This window comes from Cyprinus carpio, chromosome B2 (assembly GCF_018340385.1).
Source record: "Cyprinus carpio isolate SPL01 chromosome B2, ASM1834038v1, whole genome shotgun sequence".
Taxonomy (NCBI): Eukaryota; Metazoa; Chordata; class Actinopteri; order Cypriniformes; family Cyprinidae; genus Cyprinus; species Cyprinus carpio.
In genome coordinates, this window is record NC_056598.1 from 6503500 (window position 1) to 6529781 (window position 26282).

The window sequence follows — 26282 nt, forward strand, 5'->3', positions numbered from 1 at the left end:
CTAGCATATTGACTGTTTATTAGTACTTATAAAGCATGTATTAAATCTCTTAATCCTACTCAATAACTAAACTACCTTACTATCTATTAATAAGTAGCAATCGAGGCAAATTTATTGAGGCAAATGTCATAGTTAATAGATATTTAATTGTGCAAATTTGTCCCCAAACTAAAGTGTGACCATATTAACATTTAAAATTAACAACCATCTTTTTGTTAAATAGTTTTGCTTTTGTTATTTTTTTATTTTTTTTTAAATAAATGTCACTTGGTTTAGTACTTTCTTTATCTGATGGAGTGATATTTACCTTTAAATCTTGGCCTCCAAATAAATCTTTCAGGTGTCCCCAAATAAAACAAAAAAACAACGAATGATTTTCTATGTACAGTACAGTTGTGTTTATTAAGTTATTAAATGGCTCTTAAAAATGAACATCCAGAAAATCTGGATCTCATGTTTTTTTAAGTCCATCACATTAATTTGCCATTCAGAAATCAGGAGTTGATGCATCCAGGAAACACAAGCCAAACTTTTTATATTACTTGTTGACCTCCTGAAATAATATCCAAATGAGAAATCTTAGAAAAATGTAAATGTCTAGGTGTGTTATACATATTATTGTGAGAATATCCCATTAGGTCCCCACTGGACACAAAAACAGTGGGATTTACATTTGCTGTTTACAGATCATTTAATGTTCATGAAATTGTTGTAATGAGTTAAAATTAAAGAATTAGTTTTTAAGATGTCATTAGTATTATTCCCGAGGCATCTCATGCTAACCTGATTTGACACTCATCATAGTAATAAAGTTAAATAAGGTCCATATGGTGTTCCTGTGGTTGCAGCACCTTTGAGATCTCCAGTGGTTCATCACAGGTGAGCTGTACAGAAAGCTCATTTGTCTTTTTTATATCCCACAGCCACAGGGAACAATAGAGCAGTGTAATACAGTACATATAAACAATAGCTTATTTAAGCTTTTTTTTGGATCACAATGTCCAGTGCAACCCAAGTCCAGGCCTCAGTCTCCACAAAGCCTGATTAGTCCACGGCCATCTTGTCCATTGCTCAAAGCAGTGCCACAGATGTGTTTGGAGTCCTAAAGTCCTTCATTCAAGATGTTCTCAGACCTTAATCCGTTGTGAGACTGATTCCAGGAGTGATCTGTACATGTCCGAGCGAAGAAACCTGGGATAGGAATCCCTCTCCATAAGACCGTAGACAATCCTCTGAGCTTCATCGAAACACACTCTGGTGGGAGCTTGGACGTTCTGCTTGATAAGGTCTCTCGTGACGTGGTCGATGTTTATCTGAGGAGAGATTGAGGGAGAGTCATATTGACGTTGATCGATTAATAAAACCACATGGAGATCTTCTTTGGTTCACACTGTTCTTACCTCTTTGGGAGCTTCTGCCTTGATGTAATGCTCGAATATCTTCTTGGCCCTTGAGGATAGTCTGGAGGAACTCCTGATTTTTTTGAAGTCTTCGCATACCAGCCAAAATTCAATGTTCTCATCGCTGAACTCAGATTTGAGGAAGGTGTGGAATGTTGCCATGCCATCTATAAGAACAAACCGCAGGGTTAGTCTGTTGCTCAATGTGAGTGTATCTGTTTTACGTCAGTGCAGCAGCCACTGGGCCTCAGTAAGTGTTTAGACACTTAAATCCCTCTGAAAACTGAATTTCATCGCAGTGGATACAAAATGAGTATAAAAAATATCAAGTGGCAGCTACAAAAAAAAGTGATTTTCTTAGAACAGAACCATTTTTAAAATTAATTTTAACCAACTGGTGTCAAGGTGCTTGATCTTTATTATAAATAAACACCTTTGCTTGATATTCAAATTTATTCCATGCTTTGAGATACTTTTGATCTCTCTCAATATGTATGTATATATATATATATATATATATATATATATATATATATATATATATATATATATATATATATATATATATATATATATATATATATATATATATATATATATATATATAAAAGAAAAAAAAAGATCCAAAGCAAGAAATGTATGTATGCAAATATGATCTCTAAAAAACAAACTGAAAGCCAAAATCAGCTTCGATTTTACAGCAAGTATTGGACATTAAAAAAACATTACACATTTTAAAATTTTGTGGTCCATCGATTAAAAAAAAAAAAAAAAAAAAATTGTTTTTTAAAGGCTGCATTTATTTTATAAAAATACGGTAAAAGTAATAATTTAAAGTAACTGTTTTCTGTTTGAATATATTGTAAAATATAATTTATTCTTGTGATGGAAAGCTGAATTTGCAGCAGCCTTCACTCCAGTCTTCAGTGTGTCACGTGATCCTTCAGAAATCATTCTAATATGCTGATTTGTTGCTCAAGGAACGTTTATTATTATTATTATCATTATTGAAAACAGTTGTGCTGATTGATATTTTGTGAAAACCACGATACTTCATTTTAAAGCATTCTTTGATGAACAGAATTTATTTCAATATCTGTTATAACAAATGTCACTTTTGATCAATTTAATGCACACTAAATATAAGTAAATTTTTGTACGATTATTATTTACATTTTTATGTGTGGCTTACGTGTCCAAACAGCTTTAGTAAAACCGAAGCTGCTTTTCTCTACTCTTTTGCATACATACACCACTAGTTCAGGTCAGTTGCTTGATCCAGCTATCTGACCATCTAGTAAACAGTGTAGGCTTTGTTTGTACATTTTTGCCCTGACCTACATAACATCAATTAAAACCACAATGGAAAAGAAGTGTTTGTGAATGCTGTTATAACATGTATTTATGAATACAAAATTCATACAAGTACAGTATGTGTGCATAATGTCAAGCGTATTAGATTCAATAAGTAACTATGTGTATGCCACTTACATTTGGATCTAAGAAGGTTTTCCAATGACTGGGACCACAGCAGAGTCTCACTAGGGTTCAATCTGTTTGAATAAAGCATAATGAGTGGATGTTCAAATGCAATCCTATCACAATAGTGATTATAAGAGAATGAAAGTAACTTACTTGTCTGTCAACAGGCGACGAAACCGCCACTTGTCTAGTCTCCTGAGGAGGAAGAATTTTTTTTCAGTTAAATTTGTATGACAAAAGCACACATACTGTTTTTAAAAACATACTGTTTTTAACTCATATTTAAAAAACTGCAAGAATAAACAACACTTACCTAGGACTGACTGGTTTATCCTCCTTGTTCATGTTCTTTATTTCAGTTGATGATGATAAAATAGTTGGCATCGTAATAACTTTTTTGGTGCAGATATGTGTTGGCGTGCTTTTGTGCTTCAGTTTTTTCAGTTAATAAGAGCGGGCTGTTCTCACAACTCTTTTTATACCATCTGTCTTGATGTCATTGGTTAGTATCACTTAACCACAATGAAAGAGGAAGTTTTTTGGGGTGACGCTAACTAGCTTAAACAGGCGCAATAGTGTTTCTGTCTATGAAAGCAGCTACAGCACGGGTGTGTACATGCAGAGATGCAAATCAGACTGGAAAGTTCACTGGAAGATAAGCAAATGATGACTTTTGCATCAGATCTCTTGTAAACAAGCTCTGTGTTTGTGTTTAGCCAACAAACAATGGCTGTGCTTTTTTGATATGCACGTCTTGTTTGCAAGTGCTATTGCTTTTTCCATCTTTAATATACTTAAGTGTATTTTAGGAAATTGGCCAACTGAACTGATGCCTACAATAGCCAACTTTATGACACATTCAACATGTTGAAAAAAAAAAAAAACAATTTAAATAGTGCAAAGATATTTTGTTGTATCACATTTTCAATCCTTAACACAGTAAAAATGTATTTAATGTTCAACAGGCATCTGAAAATAACGTGTGTTACTTGTATTGCGTTACACCCAACCAGGGGTGTAGCAATAGCAGGAAAAGGGGACAGAGTGCAGTCCAGAGACTGAGAGGGGAACTGAGGGCCCGCCACCACTGAAAGTGATTTTGAGGGGCTTCATAGAGAATCCACTGCCCCCAACACTGCCAGAGACCATGGTTAGCACAGGTAACAACATAAAAAGATTATTAGCGAATCCCTAGAGTTGCAGGGACATTTGCTTGTGGTTCGTAAGAAATCTGATTTTGCAGAAATCCAAGTAAAATTGTAAAATAAACGGTCCCAAGGCTTAGGGATTTTTGCTGAGGAAAACAATGTATTGTCTACTGAGACATGTCACTTTAACACAACAGAAAGCCCCATTCAAGTCAACGGTATCACTTCTGTTTTTGTTTCCTGAGACTTCACTTGTTATGACAAATATGTATATGTATATAAATATATGCTGTAAGCAGCATGTTTAATGTTATTGATTTTGGTATGGAAAAATACCAAAACATATTGCAAATTGTATGTGAAGGGATAGCAGACTGCATTTACAGTCATAAAATACACTCAGGCTGTGCATAGGCTTCAGCATCCCTGCGTGCCTTCAAGAGGTTTGTATATCATGAGATGTAGGCCTTTATCATGAACAACAGGCACACTGCAGCTTCTGCATGTTCATATTCAAATCTCTCGCAGTTCATATTTTAAAATAAAGGAACTATGATGATTAGAGAGATTATTGCAGCAAGAACTGTTTGCATCACATTTGTGCTCATGCTTGCATTCTAAAACTATGAAAGCACAAAAATACAAAAATATGATGTGAATTTAGATGTGTAGAGAGCATGATGCTTCAATGTGTTGACATACATTCACACTGAATGACAGGCAAGGCCAGCAACTGCAGTCATTTCTGAAAAAGAACTGAAATGACACCAGAGTTTACATTTTACAGCAGATCACTACTTAAAGCCAACAGGAAACAGCATCTGATACACTTTTTATCTCTATAATACAAAGCATTGCAGAGCGAAACAGGATATTTAGCCCTTGTGCGTCAGGATATTTAATCCCTGTGCGTCAAGTTACACAGAGGTCCTCAGAGGACACACTTTCACTAATGTATTTTTTTTCCCAGCATCAGTTCTGATCATAACTACCAAAAACTCATTAATTTTTAAGGTTTTAACCCCTTTAAATTCCATTTTGTTTACATAATGGCAATGTTTTGGGGGAAATTAATTAATTAATTATTCTCCATAAACTAAATTCTAAGCAGATTTTTTTTTTTGATTATTACAGTCTTGGAATTACAGTCAGTAATTAGAAACAACATCAGCTTTGTGCAGTGTCAGCTAAAATGATCAGAAAAACAAAAATGAAAAAGACAAAAATGGCACACAAGTGTTAATAAAAAGAAAATAAACCTGAATGTAGAACAGTAACTACAATGCCAGACATATTTCTCTTTTAATTAATAAAAATTTTTCCTGCCTGTTTGGTCTATAGGTAAATTCAGCTAAACAAGTAAACATGACAAACATAAAATGATAGACTGTGCACAACAAGACCAAAAATATGTATTATGAAAGAAAATGTTGATATTTTGCTGACTTAATGATTTCATATGGAATATTTATCTTTAGGTGCAGTCACCAGCTTGGTAGTGTGTGGGTTTTAGACCCTGCAGCACACACATTCTGTATGTGCTATATGTGGTACTGATGTTTCCAGTGTGGAAAGGAACAAAGCATTTGGTGTGACCTTGCACATGGAAACTGACATACTTGTGATGACAAACTTGAATAACAGTACATGATTTTTATTAATGCTGTCAAATGATTAATCGCGATTAATCACATCCAAAAATAAAAGTTTTTGTTTACATAATATATGTGTGTGTATACTGTGCATATTTATTATGTATATTTAAATACACACACACACATGCACGTATATATTTAAGAAAAATATGTTATGTTTATATATTAAATTTATATATGATATCAATTCCATGAACATATATATATATATTAGGGCTGTCAAATGATTAATCATGATTAATCACATCCAAAATAAAAGTTTTGTTTACATAATATATGTGTGCATACTGTGTATATTTATTATGTATATATAAATACACACACATGCATGTATATATTTAAGAAGAATATGTTATGTTTATATATTAAATATATTTATATATAATATAAAATATAAGAATATAAATATATAAATGTATATACATGTAAATATTTTCTAAATATATAATTTATGTGTGTGTATTTATATATAATATACCCTGTACACATACATATATTATGTAAACAAAACTTTTATTTTGGATGTGATTAATCGTGATTAATCATTTGACAGCCCTATTATATATATATATATATATATTTAAATTTTATTTATATATTAATTAGAATATTTTGAATGAGTTCATTATTTTAAATAATGTAATGATAAAAATTAAACTTTCATATATTTTAGATTCATTGCACACCAACTGAAATATTTCAGGTCTTTTATTGTTTTAATACTGATGATTTTGGCGTATAGCTCATGAAAACCCAAAATTCCTATCTCAAAAAATTAGCATATCATGAAAAGGTTCTCTAAACGAGCTATTAACCTAATCATCTGAATCAACTAATTAACTCTAAACACCTGCAAAAGATTCCTGTGGCTTTTAAAAACTCCCAGCCTGGTTCATTACTCAAAACCGCAGTCATGGGTAAGACTGCCGACCTGACTGCTGTCCAGAAGGCCATCATTGACACCCTCAAGCGAGAGGGTAAGACACAGAAAGAAATTTCTGAACGAATAGGTTGTTCCCAGAGTGCTGTATCAAGGCACCTCAGTGGGAAGTCTGTGGGAAGGAAAAAGTGTGGCAAAAAAACGCTGCACAACGAGAAGAGGTGACCGGACCCTGAGGAAGATTGTGGAGAAGGACCGATTCCAGACCTTGGGGGACCTGCGGAAGCAGTGGACTGAGTCTGGAGTAGAAACATCCAGAGCCACCGTGCACAAGCGTGTGCTTTTGAACCAGAAACAGCGGCAGAGGCGCCTGACCTGGGCTACAGAGAAGCAGCACTGGACTGTTGCTCAGTGGTCCAAAGTACTTTTTTCCGGATGAAAGCAAAATTTTGCATGTCCTTCGGAAATCAAGGTGCCAGAGTCTGGAGGAAGACTGGGGAGAAGGAAATGCCAAAATGCCTGAAGTCCAGTGTCAAGTACCCACAGTCAGTGATGGTCTGGGGTGCCATGTCAGCTGCTGGTGTTGGTCCACTGTGTTTTATCAAGGGCAGGGTCAATGCAGCTAGCTATCAGGAGATTTTGGAGCATTTCATGCTTCCATCTGCTGAAAAGCTTTATGGAGATGAAGATTTCGTTTTTCAGCACGACCTGGCACCTGCTCACAGTGCCCAAAACCACTGGTAAATGGTTTACTGACCATGGTATTACTGTGCTCAATTGGCCTGCCAACTCTCCTGACCTGAACCCCATAGAGAATCTGTGGGATATTGTGAAGCGAAAGTTGAGAGACGCAAGACCCAACACTCTGGATGAGCTTAAGGCCGCTATCGAAGCATCCTGGGCCTCCATAACACCTCAGCAGTGCCACAAGCTGATTGCCTCCATGCCACGCCGCACTGAAGCAGTCATTTCTGCAAAAGGATTCCCGACCAAGTATTGAGTGCATAACTGAACATAATTATTTGAAGGTTGACTTTTTTTTGTATTAAAAACACTTTTCTTTTATTGGTCGGATGAAATATGCTAATTTTTTGAGATAGGAATTTTGGGTTTTCATGAGCTGTATGCCAAAATCATCAGTATTAAAACAATAAAAGACCTGAAATATTTCAGTTGGTGTGCAATGAATCTAAAATATATGAAAGTTAAATTTTTATCATTACATTATTGAAAATAATGAACTTTTTCACAATATGCTAATTTTTTGAGAAGGACCTGTACACACACACACACACACACACACACACACACATAAATACATATATATATACACACACACACACATATATACATATATATATACACACACACACACACACATATATATATATATATATATATATATATATATATATATATATATATATGTAAATATTTTCAAAATAATATGTGTGTGTATTTTTCTATAATAAATATACACAATACACACATATTTATTATGTAAACAAAAACTTTTATTTTGAATGTGATTAATTGCGATTAATCATTTGACAGAACTATTTTTTATGTAAAGGACATCAAGATATCCTTAACATGAGACAAAACTACACATCACGCTAGAGTCAGTCCGTATCACTTTGTTGCTTTAAAATTACAGCACAAGGTATTCTCGTAAACCTACATGCATAATATAATAAGCAAGCATCATCGTTTGGGAAATGTAAAAAATTTTTTCAGATGCTTTAACTTTCATACATCTCACAACTTACATCCTAATGTGTGCACAGTCATTTCCTCTCGTGTAGCACTAGTTAATCAAGAATGAGAGCTGAGAAAAGAATGACTAAAAATGAAAGTGTCAGACAGGAAACTGCAACTGCAACTCCATTTGCCTTGGGTTTAGATTAGCATTACCACTGTGACTTGTCCTTGCCCTCTTCAATATCATTTATTGGTTGTTATTGCTCACAAAATCCAGCGTCTTCTCAGAACTTCAGTGATTGTATCAGTTAGAACAAACTAAATGAGCAGACAGAGTCAAATTTCTGATACCAGATGCGATTTGCATTGAATCGTCCATTACACAGTATCAAACAGTTTCACGACAGTCAAAAACACCACAGGAGATGACAATGTTCTTGCCTAAGGCATGAGCATGGAAAAGTTCTCTGTACTTGATGCAAAGCAGCACTCTCTGTACACGTGCGGTGAGAAAATATCGAAAACATTACGTACAGATGTGTTTATGTTTACTAAGGCAGGTATCACTATTGCTATTGTTCAGTGTTTAGAGGTTTGTTAAAATAAGAAATATGAAACTTCAGCCCATAACCCACAAAAAACAGACTAATGATTTTGCCTGGCAGACAATGACACAAGCAAAATAACTAATTGAAAGAAAATCCTATAGACTAGTGTGAGGCCATACGCTGATCAGCCACATCTGAATGTGTCCTGTGATTTCTGGCACCAAGACATTAGTAACAGATCCTTCTGGGTCCTGTAAGTTGCAAAATGGGGCCTCCACGTATCTTGGATTTGTTGGTCCAGGGTCCAGATCATGGGAACTCTGACCAGTCAGAGCCTACGCAGCCCCATATGCAGCAAACTGCAATGCACTGTGTCTTCTGACACCTTTCTATTCTGGGCAGCATTAAGTTTTTCAGCAAACTCACCTTTTTAGCAATTGGTCCTTTGATTTCTGGCACCAAGATATTAGATCCTTTGATTCATGAAAGTTGCAAGGTGGGGCCTCCATAGATCGCATTTGTTTGTCCAGCCCATCCCATAGATGCTCAATTTGAATGAGATCTGGGGGTTTGGAGGCCAAGGCAACACCTTCAACACTTGACATGTTCTTCAAACCACTCCTGATCAAGTTTTTTTCAGTGTGGTGGGAGCATTATACTGCTGATCAGGGAACACCATTGTCATGAAGGGGTGTAAGTGCTCTGCAAAAATCTTTAGGTAGGAGGTACGTGTCAAAGTAATGTCCACATGAATGTCAGGACCCAAGATTTCCCAGCAAACATTGCCCAGAGTGTAACATCAAATCAAAAAATCAGAACAAGCTCAAAATAAAAAGAGGTGCAAAAATCTGATTTTGTGGTGGCTGTGCTTTAAAATTTAATTATTATAATCTTAATTCAAGTGATGTAGGATTTTGAAAGTCTGACAGTAATTAGTGTTGAGTACTACTGTGAGGCTAAAGGGGACATTGGATGCAAAATTCACTTTTACATGGTGTTTGCATATAAATGTGTCTTAGCAGTGTGTGGACACAACTACCCACAATACTAAAAATCCATCCACTCCTTTTTTTAGTCCCTAGAAAACCTAAACAATCTCAATTATCAAACCTTTTTGATACTCTGAGCAGTATGACATCATTCTGCTTAGGCCCCGGCCCACGGCCGGTGACAGACTGTCCTGTATTAGCATATTTCTGCCCTTAGCCAGTTGTGCACTGTCCGCCATTTTCTCCACTGTCAAGCAGCTGTCACGTAAGCAATGCAGCTGTTTTTCAGTTGTATGTAAAAGCGAACATAAGAGTCTTCATTTTCTCCTGACATGAGAGCCACCAACATTGGCAATTTAGGAGAGGCACCATATGTCAGAGAAAGAGGGTTAGAATGAAGCGATTTTATTAATTAATTAATCAAACTTTCCAAACCTACATTTGAAAGAAGGAGGACTGTTTAAGCACAATCTTAAAAAAAAAATAAAAAATAATAATAATCTAATTTACCAGCGCTACATATAAGAGAGATCCAAAAGTGTGGTTGTTTACCACTTTACTGCAGCCTCGGCAGTAACACAAATGTGGCAATTTAAACAGTGATAGTTGCAATCCAATGCTAATTGTGCTGCACAATGCATTTAATAGAAATAGCGGTCACATCTCTCAGATTCATGATCTGATTGATGATTACATATTTGTAAAAATACACGTTACAAACTTTATATGATCAACAGATGTGGCTACTTTGCAGTTGCGTTTTATTTCCATATCACTATTCTGGCAGCGTTATTATGGGTGGACCAGTTATTAGTACGGGTGGGCCTGGTCTGGGTGATTACTTTTCGTCTCTTTTAGAATTAAAAAAATATAACCCCAGGTATTTATTCAATACAGTGGCTAAATTAATGAAAAATAAAGCATCAGTGTGCGTCGACATTTGCCAAGAGCACAGCAGTAATGACTTTATGAACTACTTTATTTCCAAGATCGATACTATTAAAGATAAAATTGTAACCATGCAGTCATCAGATACGGTATCACATCAGATAATGAGCTATAGATCCCTTGAGGAACAATTCCACTAATTTTCTATTACAGTAGAGGAAGAATTGTATAAACTTGTTAAATCATCTAAACCAACAACATGTATGTTAGACCCTGTTCCATCTAAGCTCCTAAAAGAGGTGCTTCCAGAAGTCATAGATCCTCTTCTGACTATTATTAATTCCTCATTGTCATAAGGATATGTCCCCAAATCCTTCAAATTGGCTGTTATTAATCCTCTCATTAAAAAAACACGACTTGACCCCAAAGATCCAGTTAATCACAGACCAATTTCAAATCTTACTTTTCTGTCAAAGATACTAGAAAAGGTAGTATCCTCACCATTATATTCCTTCTTAGAGAAAAATGGTATTTGTTAGGAATTCCAGTCAGGAATTAAACCGTATCATAGTATTGAGATTGCTCTCCTTAGAGTTACAAATGACCTGCTCTTATCATCTGATCGTGGCTGTATCTCTCTATTAGTGCTACTGGATCTTAGTGCTGCGTTTGGCACTGTCGACCACAACATTCTTTTGAATACACTAGAAAACTTTATTGGCATTAGTGGAAGTGCATTAGCATGGTTCAAATCGTACTTATCTGATAGCCATCAATTCCTCAAGGCTCAGTACTAGGGCCATTACTTTTCACACTTTGCATGCTACCCTTGGAAGATATCATAAGGAAACAGTGTTAGCTTTCACTGCAATGCTGATGATACTCAGCTCTATATTCCTTTGCGACCCGGCGAAACATACCAAATTGAAAAAATGATGGAATAGTCGATATAAAAAACTGGATCATGAGTAATTTCTTACTGCTAAGTATCGGACCTAAAACCTCCACATGTAATAACCTAGTACACTGTCCAACACTTGATGGCTGCTCTGTAAATTCTTCATCATATGAACCTAGGTGTGCTATTTGATGGCAATCTCTCCTTTGAAAGCCATGTTTCTAGCATTTGTAAAACTGCATTTTTCCATCTCAAAAATATATCTAAATTGCACCCTATAAACTCAGTGTCAAATGCAGAAATGTTAATTCATGCGTTCATGACCTCAAGGTTAGATTATTGTAATGCATTATTGGGTGGTTGTTCTGCATGCTTAATAAACAAACTCCAGCTGGTTCAAAATGCAGCAGCTAGAGTTCTTACTAGAACCAGGAAGTAAACCCATATTAACCCATATACTGCACTGGCTCCCTATTAAACATTGTATAGATTTTAAAATCTTGCTAATTGCTTATAAACCCCTGAATGGTTTAGCACCTCAGTAATTGAATGAGCTCTTATCGCATTATAGTCGTCCATGTCTGCTTCATTCTCAAAACTCTGGCAATTTGATAATAACTAGAATATCAAAATCAAGTGTGGGTGGCAGATCCTTTTCCTATTTAGCGCCCAAACTCTGGAATAATCTACCTATCATTGTTAGGGGATAGACACACTCTGTAAGTTTAAATCTAGATTAAAGACCTATCTCTTTAACCTGGCTTACACATAACACACTAATACGTTTCTAAAATTCAAATTAGGCTGCTAGGCTGCATTAATTAGTTAAACCGGAACCAGGTACACTTCCCATAACCCCGATGTACTTGTTACATCGTAAGAAGAATAGAATCTATGCTAATTTTAGTCTTTTTTTTCTTATTCTGAGGTCACCGCAGCCACCAGATCCAGTCTGTATCCAGATCAGATGGTCACAGCAGTGACCCGGATCCAGTATGTATCCAGCCCAGTTGGTGGATCAGCACCTAGAGATGACCTCTACAGCCCTAAATGACAGCGGAGACCAGGACAACTACAGTAGATGAGCCCCAGACACAGATCCCCAGTGAAGACCTCGTCACAGAGATGGCCATCGAGACAAGACCACAGGATCCAGATGGGTCCTCTGCACAATCTGACTTTGCTGCAGCATGTAACTGCTGGTTCGTCTGGCCAGAGGAGAACTGGCCCCCGACTATGAGTGGATGCAGGTTATTCCTTATATACTGCCTGTTTTGTCTGGTTTTTTGGTTGCTTGTTGTTGTTTATTTTGTGTTTGTTTTTTGTGGTCAGTTTGTTTCCAGTGACATCATCGATTTGATTGCACAGATACTGTTTAAACTGAACTGAGCTGAACGATGACATCACTGAATTCAATGATTAGCTGCCTTTAACTGAAAATTGAGTGTTTACTATTGTCATTTTGCATTATTTACACACTATTTTCCTATTTGATACTGTAAAGCTGCTTTGACACAATCTGTATTGTTAAAAGCACTATATAAATAAAGGTGACTTGACTTGACTTGGGCCGGTGCCATAGACAGTGGTTCTCAGTTATATGTTTTGTGGAGGATTTCAAGTGGCCCATGACTTTATTTTATTATACAAATAAAAAAGTGAATTATGAAGGATAACTATGATTGAAAAACAAACAAACAAACAAACAAACAAACAAACAAACAAACAAACAAACAAACAACAACAACAACAGCAACAACAACAACAAACAAAATCTAAATTAACAGTAACACATTGCCAATAAGATGATGCTATAATGAATATTACATTGATAAATGTGGCCCTATTGGGAAAAGCATGTGTGACATGATGTCTACTGAAACATGTTCTCTAACGTTTCCTTTTTGGGTATGAATGTACACTAAAAAAATGATAAGCACAGAAGAGGAAGTCACTGTGGTGTACAAGAGGGTGCACACACACACACACACACACACACACATAGAAAGACATAGACGCAACATCTGTCTGTTATGATGCCAACCACTAAGACAAAAAACCAAAACTAACTTTTAGTGATGTGCAAACCCTCAACTGTCTCTCTTAGTTGCTTCAGATTATTTAATCTTGAACCTTTAAACAGTTTATAAGCAATTTGACTCCATAACAACCCCAAAATTAGCCACCTAAAGCATCATAACTCTGATTTAAACTATATATACCACTGCCAGGCAAGTAGTGTTTTGGAAATTTCTGCTACCTCTTTATCTTCAAACCTTAGTTGCTATTGAAGCAGCTGATACTTGCACCTAATTTAGCTACGTTGGTGGTGTTATGTTCTCTTTTTAGGTCGAAAGCATATGACGTTGTTTCTGGTTTCAAATGTGACTGTACTGCAGTTTCTAGGCGTGCTGATGTAAAAGCAGCCACGTATTTTGCATGCCAATGTCTATATTGTAACCCATGCAAATTTTTAAAAATAATTTACACATAAACAGGCGTATTTTCTCATTAAATGCGTTTGAATAGGGAAGTTTGATAACTGTGTATTGTCCTGGAGTATATTAAATTCTCTCCACGACTTTTAAAATACGCATGTCTTTTTTAAAGGGGTAAAGAAAAAATTAAGCTAGGGCTAAAAATAACAGCAGGCCTTACATTCCACATGCTGTCTTCTTCATTGATATTTTAATGATTGTGCTTGAATTTAAAAAGGATATATGACAAAAAAGCTTGATATTTTACACAATTTGGGGTCAGTTATAGGGTCAAGTCTAAAACTCCTGAGCTTCTGTGATTCAGTTCAGTTCTGGTGCTGCTGTACTACAAAACATGATTAATTGTAGTGCTCTGTCGCCACCTAGTGCTCAAGTATAGGCACGCATCCATGAAAGTTACTCCCGGATAGCTTTCTCCTTGTGGATATATGAACACACGCTTAAACTCATATTTCTTATAATGCAACGCGAATGGGATTGCATGCTCTGTAAGAAAATTCCGTAAAAATACAGCCCAGTTTATCTTGTTAATTTGAAGGAATTTTTGAAGAAGAATTGATTTCTCACAGGATTTCCCACTTTTTAAAATACTCGTTACATAATGGGGTTGTGTTTAAGTTTGAAGGAAACGTCGGAAAACGTAAAGCGTACTGGTAATTCTCCGTCATTCTGGCATTACCAGTTTTCCTATTAATTTTTAGAGCGATAGTTTTAAATCAATTACTATTATTATAGCCTATATTATTATTATTATTATTATTATTATTATTATTATATTAACTATCATTAATAGCCTATATTAAACATAAAAAATAATGATTTATTGCATTACAAAGTAATCAATTTTGCTATCCTTATTGTTTTCCAAAATTAGTTAGGCTAATGTATTCACTTTTTCCCTAAATAGTGCACTACAGTATGTAGTATAGGGAGTACAGAATGAGGGAACTTCTGGACACATGAGCCTGATGCATGTTATTCACCAAAAGAAAATAACTTTACACATTTGCAAATTGCTGATTGGCTGGCTGATAAAAAACTTCCAGAAGTGTGGTCTAGGTTCTGAGTTTTATTGGAGGTAATTAGCAAGTAGATATCTAGGACCACATCAAATTTTCAAATTGTTTTCTGAATAACATTTGTGAAATAATCAATATTTTTTTTTAAACAGATACAAAGCCTATTCAGATTTTATTTTCTTTCTTTTTTTTACTTTTTCTGTGGCATTATAAATGCTATGCATTTTTTCATCAGTGCTGGTTTATTATTGTGGTATAACCTCCCCCCTCCCCCCTATAAAACTTCCCCTAATTTTAGTTGGTCATTTTAACAGATGCTCTCTCTCTCTCTCTCTCTCTCTCTCTCTCTCTGCCTTAGTTGGTGGTTCTTAAATGGCAAGAATGGACTGTAGTCAGTAATGCATTGTCATATCTATTAAACAAACTATTGATCTGTTCCTCACTTTCTATTGCATTTATCTGTGTCAGTATGCCATCTACTCATGGTTCACAAACTGAAAAAAATAAAAATAAAATAAAATTGTATATATAAATATATATATATATATATATATATATATATATATATATATATATATATATGTATATATATATATAAATTTTATATAAAGTGCTCACACAATTTTTCATGTTTCATGTTCATTTATTTAAATTTTTATATATATACGTATATGTTCATCTTTTTATATAAGCAGTCCAGGATGTTCCTGCATAAAAATGGTCATATTTAAATGGTCTTTTAAAATCATTTTACAAATTTACTCCTGATGGTCATAACATCAATCATAAGAAAACCTAAGCACACCTACATCATCATCATGATCATCATCATAATAACTTGTTTGAAAAAATGTCTGACTGATAGGTTGCACTATTATAGAAATGGACTGTAGTTGAATTGGCTGTACAAGTTAAAGTTAAAAGTTGAAAAGCAGCATTCAAATTCTCATTTTCGTATTATTCTTGATTTCTCAACAGTATGTTGATAAACAGGAAATTACTGAATTCCTTCAGGCCCATAACAGATCCTTTTAATCCCATATGGAATGGTTTTTTGATGCATGATTTTTTTCCTGTTATAATTTAAAATGAGGTGTAGTTAATTGGTCGAATTTTCTGTGAACAGGAAAAATAAATCAAAAGGCAACAGCAGAATATCAAATCAGAATAAATCCTATTGTGACACTGTAATAATGTTTTTCTTTCAAAAAACTTTATATGGCAACATAAAGATAAAAAATGATGAGCTATTCAAGTCCAAAACTAAAAAGGTCATGTTTACCAAATATAAAACAAACAAACAAAACAAACAAACAAATAAACTTACTGGCAATAGTTAAACTTGATGTACACTAATCATTATTCATTATGAAGTCATCTCTTTCCATGCTTTTGCAGAATGGACTGGTAGATGTCAGACTTCAGAAACCTGGGATAGCAGTCTCTCGCCATTAGACTGAAGATCATCTTCTGTGCCGTATCAAATGAGCTCAGGTTTGGCTCTGAGATGTTGTTTGTAATATTTGTGCGAGTCCCAGAATCAATATTGACCTGAAAATAAGGGCAACACACTTTTATTTTTTTTGTCTTAATAATAAATAAATAAATAAATAAATAAAAGTAAAAAAATATATAATAAAATAAAAATAAATATATAATATATATTATATAATAAAAATATATAATATATAATAAATAATATATATTTTTTTTAAATCTAAAGGGACAAAAATGTTTATACATTATTTGAGAATATGAATAGACCAAATAAAATCCATGATTTATTTAGTTTTATTTTATTTGTTGTTGTTGTTGTTGTGGACAAATTGGGACTAAACTATTTTCTGATTTCTATCTTCAAATGCTGAATGCCTGCATCTCCCAAGGATGAAGGTGAAATTGGCAATGAAGGACTCTCTCATGAACTTTTGAGCAGCAGGACCGAATAGTTGATTCCCTCAGTAGGACATTACAGGAGCTGAGCACACTTCAGTCATTCACCTGTCTGGGTGCTTCCGTTTGCACAAACTCTGTGTAGATTTGGTTTGCCCTGCTGATCATCTCTGGTGGGCTCGTGATCTTTTTGTATTCCTCACATGCCAGCCAGAACAGAATATTTTCCTCACTGTATTCCGACTTTAGGAAGTCCTGGAAAGCCATCTGTCCCGCTGCAGCATGACACCATCATGAGAGTTAATTATCACAAATAGTTAAGTGTTACTTCTCCAATTTAGATGTTGAAACTGAAATTTGAAAATTAATATTTGAACATACTTTAAGCAGATACAATATTTGATAAGTATTCATACAGCAATGAGATTGAGATTCATCACTTCAACATGAACCATTGTTTTTATTCAAACTAATTTGTTTACAAATGACAGAGTAACTCTTTATTTATTTGCATTATGCCAAACTTCAGACATCTTATCTTATCTTCTTATGCTTTCAACAGACTATAAGCAAAATGTAATATTTTATTTTTCTCAATACATATAGCTAATAAATAAATATTTATGATGAAATATATTTATATTTATATATATATATATATATATATTTTTTTTATTTTTTTGCTGATTAAAAGCATGTTTTTCTTTATGAATTAGTCAGATTCTTTAGAAGTAATATTTATGATTTTTTCTTAAATGGATGGTGCACAATATTCAATCCAATGTTAACCAGATAATATTCAGAACTGAATTTTCTTACCTTTACAGGACAGAAGCTTCTCGATGGACTCGCCCCAAGAGTCCACATCATCAACAGGTTCCTGAGAAAAGCAACAAAATCTACCCTTGAAAATTACATGGAGATCCTTCACTGGTGAAGCTGATTGTGATACAGATCTCAAATACATTGATTACAGAATCCTATAGCATTCTGCCAACAATATTCCTGTAAGTTTAACTCCTTAGAATCTGAAATTCCTCGTGACCAGTAGATTCAAGTGTATTAGTCGTTAATATCATTTCAAAAATAAGAAAGCAGAAGGAACCATTAATAATCAGGGACTCACTTTATGGCCATCTCTGACAGCGGTGTCCTCTGCATGGAGTCTCCTTCACTCTCTGACTCTGTGTGGCTCTGAAGGGTCTAATAACATTTACTGGCATGAATGGAACACATGGAAATCAGCATGCAAAGCTTTGGGCAGGGTCACCTTCTCAGTCTGTAAGGTCATGAAGAAAACATCTCCAGCGCTGAGGTGATGGCCTGCTCACCAGTCCACTGTTTGACATTGCTTTATGAATTTTTGTGTCATGAGATAACGCAAGTTTAATAGTGATGCTTATAAGAAAGCATCATATTTTTTTCCCTTTGCAAATCTGTGAAAATACAATCAAAATGTGAGGTTTCATGGCTAATTTAGTATATACAATATGAAAAAAAAATATCACTTTGATAAATTGACCAAATACCTAAAATTAGATGAAATATCTTGAATTATCTAGAAGTGTTGGTTGGTGTGATGCAGTAGCTAAAATTCAAAGCACTGAATACATTTTCAAAATATCTTCATGTTCCTTGAAAGTAAAAAAATCATACAGATTATGAGCAATATAAAAGGGTAAATGATGACAAAGTTTTCATTTGAGGCCGAATTATCCCTTTAAGTGCAACAATAATAGGTCAAAATGTCTCATAAGTAATGTTTTGCATAATATCAGATCTGATCTATGGATCCAATTAACTATTTGCAAATTTGTAAACAAGCCATGGTTAAAAAACTGTGCATTTCAGTAGAAGACTGTAGAAGTAGAAGACATACAGTAAATGAGTGGAAATTAATCATTTTTATTGATGTAAATAATGTATAAAATAGTTTAAATGTTAAATAATATATTAAATAGTATATTTAAATGTGCAAATAAAAATATTCAGTAACTGCGTAAAAAAATAGTCAAATATGCAATACTCAAATTTTAATTTATTATGAAATTTATTTATATAAAAAATATTTTTATTTAATTGTATTATATATTAAAGTATTTGATTCATATGTTGATACATTTGATACATTTAAAAAGATACTATTTATTATATATATATATATTTATCATTCTAATTCTAATAACATTAATATAATAATAATATTAATAATAATAATAATTTAAATGTTTTTTTTTTATTATTATTATTTTTCTTTTTGGATGTTTAGATTAGATTAGTTTTTTTTTTTTTTTTTCCTGGAGAACTACTAAGATTTAATCCACATGATTTCAATTTCATTTTATGTCTAAAGGAGTGACGTCACAAAGGACTCATTGATGTAAACCATAAATATTTCGCTTAAACATTGATTAATGTTTGATTAAGTTCATGTGCTCAGATACTAGTGTTACTTGTGCATATGTTGAACTCGCCCACGTGCAGCTGGGGCATCCTGTCCCAGAACTGGTTGGTACCTCAGCAACACCTGTCTGTGTGATGGTCCAGGTGGGTCTCCATTAGGTCATCACCACATATATCCACAATATTGAAATCACAGAATGGAAATCCTGCCATAACCAAATAACATGTGGTTGAAATAGACCTTAATTGAAGTATTTGCCTATTATATACGATCTAATCCTTTCAAAGGTACCAGAATACTGGTGTACCTCCTTTTTAATTTTCCATAATTTCCCATGAAAAAAGTGAGAAATCTCAAATATCATAATTATACCAAAAACTATTTGGATGCTTGAGAAGCGCTTACAAATGTCAGAAAGTCATTGCATTTGATACAAAACACCAAACCAAGAGGCATCTGCAAACAAATGATGCTGAAGCATTTCTCAGAACTCAAGCCATTTTTGCAATGATTTGTAACAAACTGGTTTCAAAGTGATTTTAGTGGATGTACTTTGTGAAGTCAGTTCTCCTCAAGTTCACACAGGTGTAACCACAGGTGTACTAACTATGATCCACTTGAATTTATTTTTGTATAATGCTTTAATGCGTTATAATGCAGAAGTGTGCTTGTTCTGCTTTTGACGTTGACATACACATATTTAGTTTTTAATGTGGCTAACTTGCCCAACTACTTCTCCCATTGACGTCTTTGTCTGACAATGCCCCGAAACCAGTTCCATATTTGTTAGAGTTTGTGTGTTTCTCTCTAGTTCACTAGATACTGAGCTGTGGTTTTGAATACTATGGGATCAGGGGTTAAAGAGTTAAAAAGTCCTTTCTATTGGAAATTTGGAGTGACGGTTTTGGGTGGCCAGTGGAAAAGTGGTATTTAAACTTCCTACCGCGGGTTATGGTTTGATTCATGGGTAACACTAGATCTGAAGGTTGGGAAACTGACTGGATATCCTTTTTTTCAACCTTGTTGACCACCTTTTCTGATTTTGGTCATAACAAAGAACCACGAGTGCAAACAAATCACCTTTATCTGAATGTCAGTAGAGAAAGAAAGGTTTCTACGTGATCCCCTCCGAGCTCTCCATTAGTATTGTCTCAGTCTGTCAATGGCCATGTAAATCTCCAGAAGCAATGGAAAGTCCTCTGACAGATTTGCATGCATAATGAATTACACATGGCCAGGAGAATTTGGTTTCCAAAAAAGCTGGCAAGGGTGAGGACACCCAGGTCAAATCAGAGTTATTCGTTCACTGCGACACACAAGGAAATTTCCATCATGTTCACACTGGGCTGTGAAGGGAACACAGTCTTGCTGGGGACTGATTCATTTGTCTGTGTAATTTGTTTGTTGCACCTGTGCTAGCTTGTGTGTGTGTGTGTGTGTGTGTGTGTGTGTGTGTGTGTGTGTGTGAGACGTCTGTGTGTTTGTTGTGTTCGACAGGGTCAGCAAGATCAGGCATTCCCTTTGTCAGGCTATATTTAGAATTCTCTTTGGTTGAGAATTCAGATAAAAAGTGTAGTAAAGCATAGCATAGACTGAAAAAGTTGGGTAGTAATATGTGAAAAAGTTGGGCTGGAATGATCCTGGATCCTGAAATCGTGAAAAGTTTGTTCTGTCAATTTAGCTAAGTCTGTCCTGAGGGTAGCCTTTTGTAATTCCCGATCAAACAAAAATGCATTAAAATGTGCATCTGAACATCTTCATAAGGAATAAGCTAAGTTAATAGGCTAATTAACTACAGTAGTGGTATTGCATAACATAAGCTAGCTAAAAACACAATGAAATAGAAGTGTGTAGCTTTGGTATCTATAGCTTTGGTTTTATACTAACAGTTTAGCAGTTTAACAGCCAGTCGGATTGTTTTGAAGTTCTAGACAGACTAGTTTTAACAGACAACACCAAATTCTTCATGACACCAGCAATCGAGACCATTAACCCCAACATACACATAAAAGGCGGACCATTTCTAAAAAAATGTCTAAAAAACAAACAAAACAAAACAAAACAAAACAAAAACAAAAACAAAAACAAAAACAAAAACAAAAACAAAAACAAACAAACAAACAAACTAAAAACTCTACCACATGACAAACACATACCATATTTTTGTAAATTCAGCTTTGTAACACAGGAATAAATTACACCATTTAATATGTATTAAAATAGAAAACTTATTTTAAATTGTAATAAATTCTGGTTAAATCTGGTTAGCACAAGAGACTACTTTCAAAACCATTAAAAAATCCTACTCCCTACAAACTTATGTTAGTGTATATATAAATCATTTACTCACCCTCAAGTTATTCAAAACGTGTATGCATTTCTTTCAGCTGTTAAACAAAAAAAGAAGGCATTTGAAGAATGTTGGTAACCAAACAGTTTCAAACAAACAAATAGTCATTGACTTCCATAATATTGAAAAAAAATTGCTTTTGAAGTCATTAGCTACTGTCAACTGTTCAGTTACCAACATTCTTCAAAATATCAAGATCATAAGTAAATGATCACAGAATTGTCATTTTTGGGTGAACTATCCCCCTCACATCAAGTGTCAAAATGTACAAACTCCATCCTCCAGCAGGGGGAGCTGTGGTTCCTAAATGAACTTCCTCTCACCTCTGTCCCTTCTGGCCTGCTGCACACTAAACATCCACGTGCAAAACACGCCCACCACTCTTACAAGCATCAACATGGATGAATTTGTGTTATCAGTGTCAGATCTTCACATGCTGCCATGCCATCAGTTGGGTTATGGTGACAAACAAACATACACTTCTTGTGTTGTTTTTCTGTGAGTGTCAGCTAAAAGATATTAACTAACTATATTCTGCTGCATGGCTGTATAATGGCGGCATGCAGAGATGATGTGCTGTAAGGGTTTATTAGTCCACTCTAGGATGACAGCAAAAACACCCATAATCCTTTTCCCATTTTGACATTTGTGTAGCTTAGCAAGATGATGGTAATTTATATGTCACTTGGAGGAGTAAATGCTTTTCCTTTCATTTCACAATGCAGAGAGGATATTTCAATTTATTCAGATCATATATTTTTATTCCAGACAGTCATACTGCTGAATCCTATTCTTTCCAAAAAATGGAAAATCTGTCATTTATTAACTATTTTTTTCTACAATGAAATTCAGTGAGGTCCAAACTACATCAGCCCCCATTGACATTCATTGTCTGAACAAAAAACATTTTGCAAAATATCTTCTGTGTTTTGCAAAAGAAACTCATACATGTTTGGAAAGACATTACGGTTAGTAAATAACAGTATTTTAATTTTTGGTAAACTATCCCTTTAAGAGTAGCTTCTCTTTCCTGTCAGGGTCAAATGCTTTTGCAGAAACATCTGGTGTATCTCAAAGTAGCACTGTGGGGTGTTAAACACAACAACACATTTGATCATATCACCCTAATTCTTGTCTGTATTACAATCTCCCACAACAAGAGTTATACCACAGAAGGCTTTTTTTCCATATGTTCACATTGGGCAAATGTTCATTTTGGTTACCTTACAGTGTAAGACATCTTCTGTACATCTGTACAGAGCGATAATCAGTCTTCTGTGTTTGTAATGATGACACATTTCTGCTCGATCTCACACAGCTCATGAAACAGTTCATTAGTCAACATCCATTTATGATTCATGAAACCTCAGTTCTTTCACTTTAATAGCTATTAAAATAATCGTTCTACCAAGATGCTCGATTTTAGAGCTAATTATGATCATTATGGTTTGATGGTGTTAGTCTGATTAACTTTAAGATTGATAATGCTTAAAGGCTTAAAGATTTATGGGCTGCATCCTTGAGCTTCTAATAGGGGAAATTTGGGAAATTTACATCCCTAGATGTACATCCCTATAAGTATGGATGGCAGCACTTTATTTTCAGTGTACTTGTTACATGTTGTATGTACTTACTATAGTAATAACAGTAAAATATGAATAATTTCATTCAACTAACCCAAACCCTAATTCTAACCCTTTAGTAAGTATGTTTTAAACAGAGTGCATTAGTACCTCCCCACTTCTACAGCGGCACTGGTTCCAAAAGTATTTTTTCCATTCATTTCCCCCCTAGGAACAACAATAATAATTAAAGTGCTATAAACCATGAATCTCAACATTACAAACTTTAATTTGAAAAATAAAAGTATTGAATATTAGACAGAAAGACAAAGATACAAGATTGTGTACTTAACGGATTTAGTGAGGGAAAAAAACTGCAGTCCCATTGCAAATCATTGCTAATGATAATCAAACTAAATATGATGGCGAAATTAAACATCCATTTAAAATAGATTTTTTTTGTATATACTGTATAGACACAACATATTTTGAGTTTATTGCAAAATATGTATACATACGCTTTATAGGAGTGGGAGGAGCTCAGTGCTCATTTGATCACTGCTACTCTCTGATTGGTGGAATTGTCTTTACAGCATCATGGGTAATGTAGTTCTTTTTTTTTTTTTTTAACCATCAGGGATTCTGCAGTTTTTATCACAATTATGTAAAACATAATTTAAATAATGTGAACTGATGGCTTTAGCACAAGCATATACACTCTAAAAAATGCTGGGTTATTTTACCCAGCATTTTATATTGATTAACAACCTCAGAGCTGAAAGTAAGTCTGTCTTTAAAGCAGGGATAGGCAACTTCGTTCCTGGAGGGCCACTGTGCTGCAGAGTTTAGCTCCAACCCAATACACTCTGAACAAAATCATGTTTTCGGGATTACTTTAGATACAGGCAGGTGAGTTTTTATGAGGGCTGAAGCTAACAACCTGCAGGGTAGTGGCTGAAGGTAAGTGCCTATCCTGCAGTTTTTATGAGGGCTGAAGCTAAACTCTGCAGGGTAGTGGCCCTCCAGGACCGGAGTTGCCTATCCCTGGAACCCGACTGTTGCACTCTATTATTGTTACTCAGTACTTAAATGTACTGTAATAAAGACATCTTAGAATAAAGGGTCACTAAAATTATACATGCACACAATCTCATGGCAAGTACTGTATTTTAAATTTGACCTAATTGGTGGCCCTACAAAATGCTTATGCCCCATTGATGGTTATGTTTATATTAATTCAAGTAAATGGTTTGCTTTATGGATGCAAAATTATTCTGCAGATTCATGCTGCAAACAGAAACTGAGTAAAATGTTGGATAAAAATATTTTTAATTCTTTCTCTGAGTGCGTTCTGCTTGGTGGCACCCAAAGTTAGACATTATGCATCCCAGTAGCCTGTCTGCGCATGCATAATTGATGTCTGCTGTGAGACACTAGCAGTCTGGTTTGATAGGATGACAGTGAATCAGACGTGGGTCTCTCTGAAGACAGCTGGAAGCCTGACATGAGCTCTAATGATTCACATCAGGAGGTAGATGTGGCCATCTCGGAGAAAATGATTTGTGGGGAAAAAAGAATACATCACTGGGATAAAAACTCGACAAATTGCAAACACTGAGTACCTGTTAGCCATGTTTGCATTACACAACTAGTGCCAGCCTCAAGCGGCGCACCTGCGGACCTCCCACAGTCTGTCTGCAGACTGCACGCTAAACTTAAGCCAAGGTTCTTGGCTAAAATGAGCTGTGTTGCAGGGATGATGTAATTTTGTAGGCCAAACCTGGAAATGACTTAGCATTTTAGCACTTCCTATCGTTTGTTTTGAATTGGTTTTTGGTTAAATGCTTGAAATAAGATCAATATATTTTCCTGTTTAGCTTTAGGTTACTGTATTTACATAAAGGGATCGTTTTTTAACCTCATGCCATGTTGCTGTTTAAGATTAAAAAGATCTCCAAGATTACCAGAGTATCTGAGTTACTTTTTAGTAACTGACAGCTCTTCTGTCCCCATGTTGAGAGAAATCAGAAGATGCATAGGTGTTGTGTGCGCTGTGTGAGCATGAAGCTTACTGTAGTTCTAAATATGAACATACCTGTACTCACCACTTACTCACTTGCACAAAAACAAATTCAGTATTCCTCAAAAAAATATAAAAAATTTTTTTTTTAAAAAAAATTTTTTTTTTAAAGCAATGATTAGATATAAGAATAGATGTAAAAAATTAATTTACATATTAATTAACTGATGTAATTAGTAACTTTTTTAGAGAGTAACGCTGAGCTGGACTAGAGAAGAAGAAGAAGCACTGATTTAGTATTGTGTTGTCACCATGGCAACCCTGATTCCAAAACACCTTTGTTTGGCCAAACTTATTTTTTAACACTGATCCTGAACAATATAGTCCCATCGTTTATCTGTGTGCTGCACATTTTATTGAGGACAGCAGCATGACAAACTGACACCAACATTAATATTTACAGCTGGGCAGATGAAACTCAAGCTACCCAATCAGAGTAAATTTCTTATTTCAGAAGGAGGGGTTACATCGAAACAGGAACTAAATAGGACATTTGAGACAGGTGCTGTAATAATGTAAATACAGTATGTGAAAAATAAGGCTTTTTTTTTTTAAGGAAAACCTAGTCCACATCAAAAACCAAATCAAGATTTTGTAAAAGGGCATAATAGGACTCTTTTAAAGTGTTCATTTGTGAATATTATCATAATGAACAAAATGTGTAAGAATCATGAACTTCTGTTGGTCACAGAGCATACTTTCTGCAATTTTCAAAAGTTAATGGAAAATTCCTGTTTGGTTTTTGTGGAGAGAACCAGGATGATGCTAATTTCAATGTTGGCCTACAAAAATATGTGATCAGTGTTGTGCTCTATTGAACCAGACTGTGTAAAATCTGGCTACACAATCAAACTCCATCATAAATATAGATTTTTGAATCCCATCAC

The 26282-nt window shown here is 34.7% G+C and overlaps 2 protein-coding genes across 2 annotated transcripts; both read right to left on the reverse strand.

The window, feature by feature from the left end:
- Positions 1 to 371: 371 nt before the first annotated feature.
- Positions 372 to 3355, reverse strand: rgs13 (regulator of G protein signaling 13). Its single transcript, XM_019122865.2, has 5 exons — positions 3196 to 3355; positions 3036 to 3077; positions 2892 to 2953; positions 1401 to 1567; positions 372 to 1313 (listed from the first exon to the last, which is right to left on the reverse strand). Exons 1-5 carry the CDS (start codon positions 3264 to 3266, stop codon positions 1128 to 1130), a joined length of 528 nt encoding a protein of 175 aa, XP_018978410.1. The 5' UTR covers positions 3267 to 3355; the 3' UTR covers positions 372 to 1127.
- Positions 3356 to 15780: 12425 nt separating this feature from the next.
- Positions 15781 to 18395, reverse strand: rgs1 (regulator of G protein signaling 1). Its single transcript, XM_042719302.1, has 3 exons — positions 17819 to 18395; positions 17108 to 17274; positions 15781 to 16657 (listed from the first exon to the last, which is right to left on the reverse strand). The coding sequence occupies exons 1-3, from the start codon at positions 17964 to 17966 to the stop codon at positions 16481 to 16483; spliced, it is 492 nt and encodes a 163-aa protein (XP_042575236.1). The 5' UTR covers positions 17967 to 18395; the 3' UTR covers positions 15781 to 16480.
- Positions 18396 to 26282: the final 7887 nt, after the last annotated feature.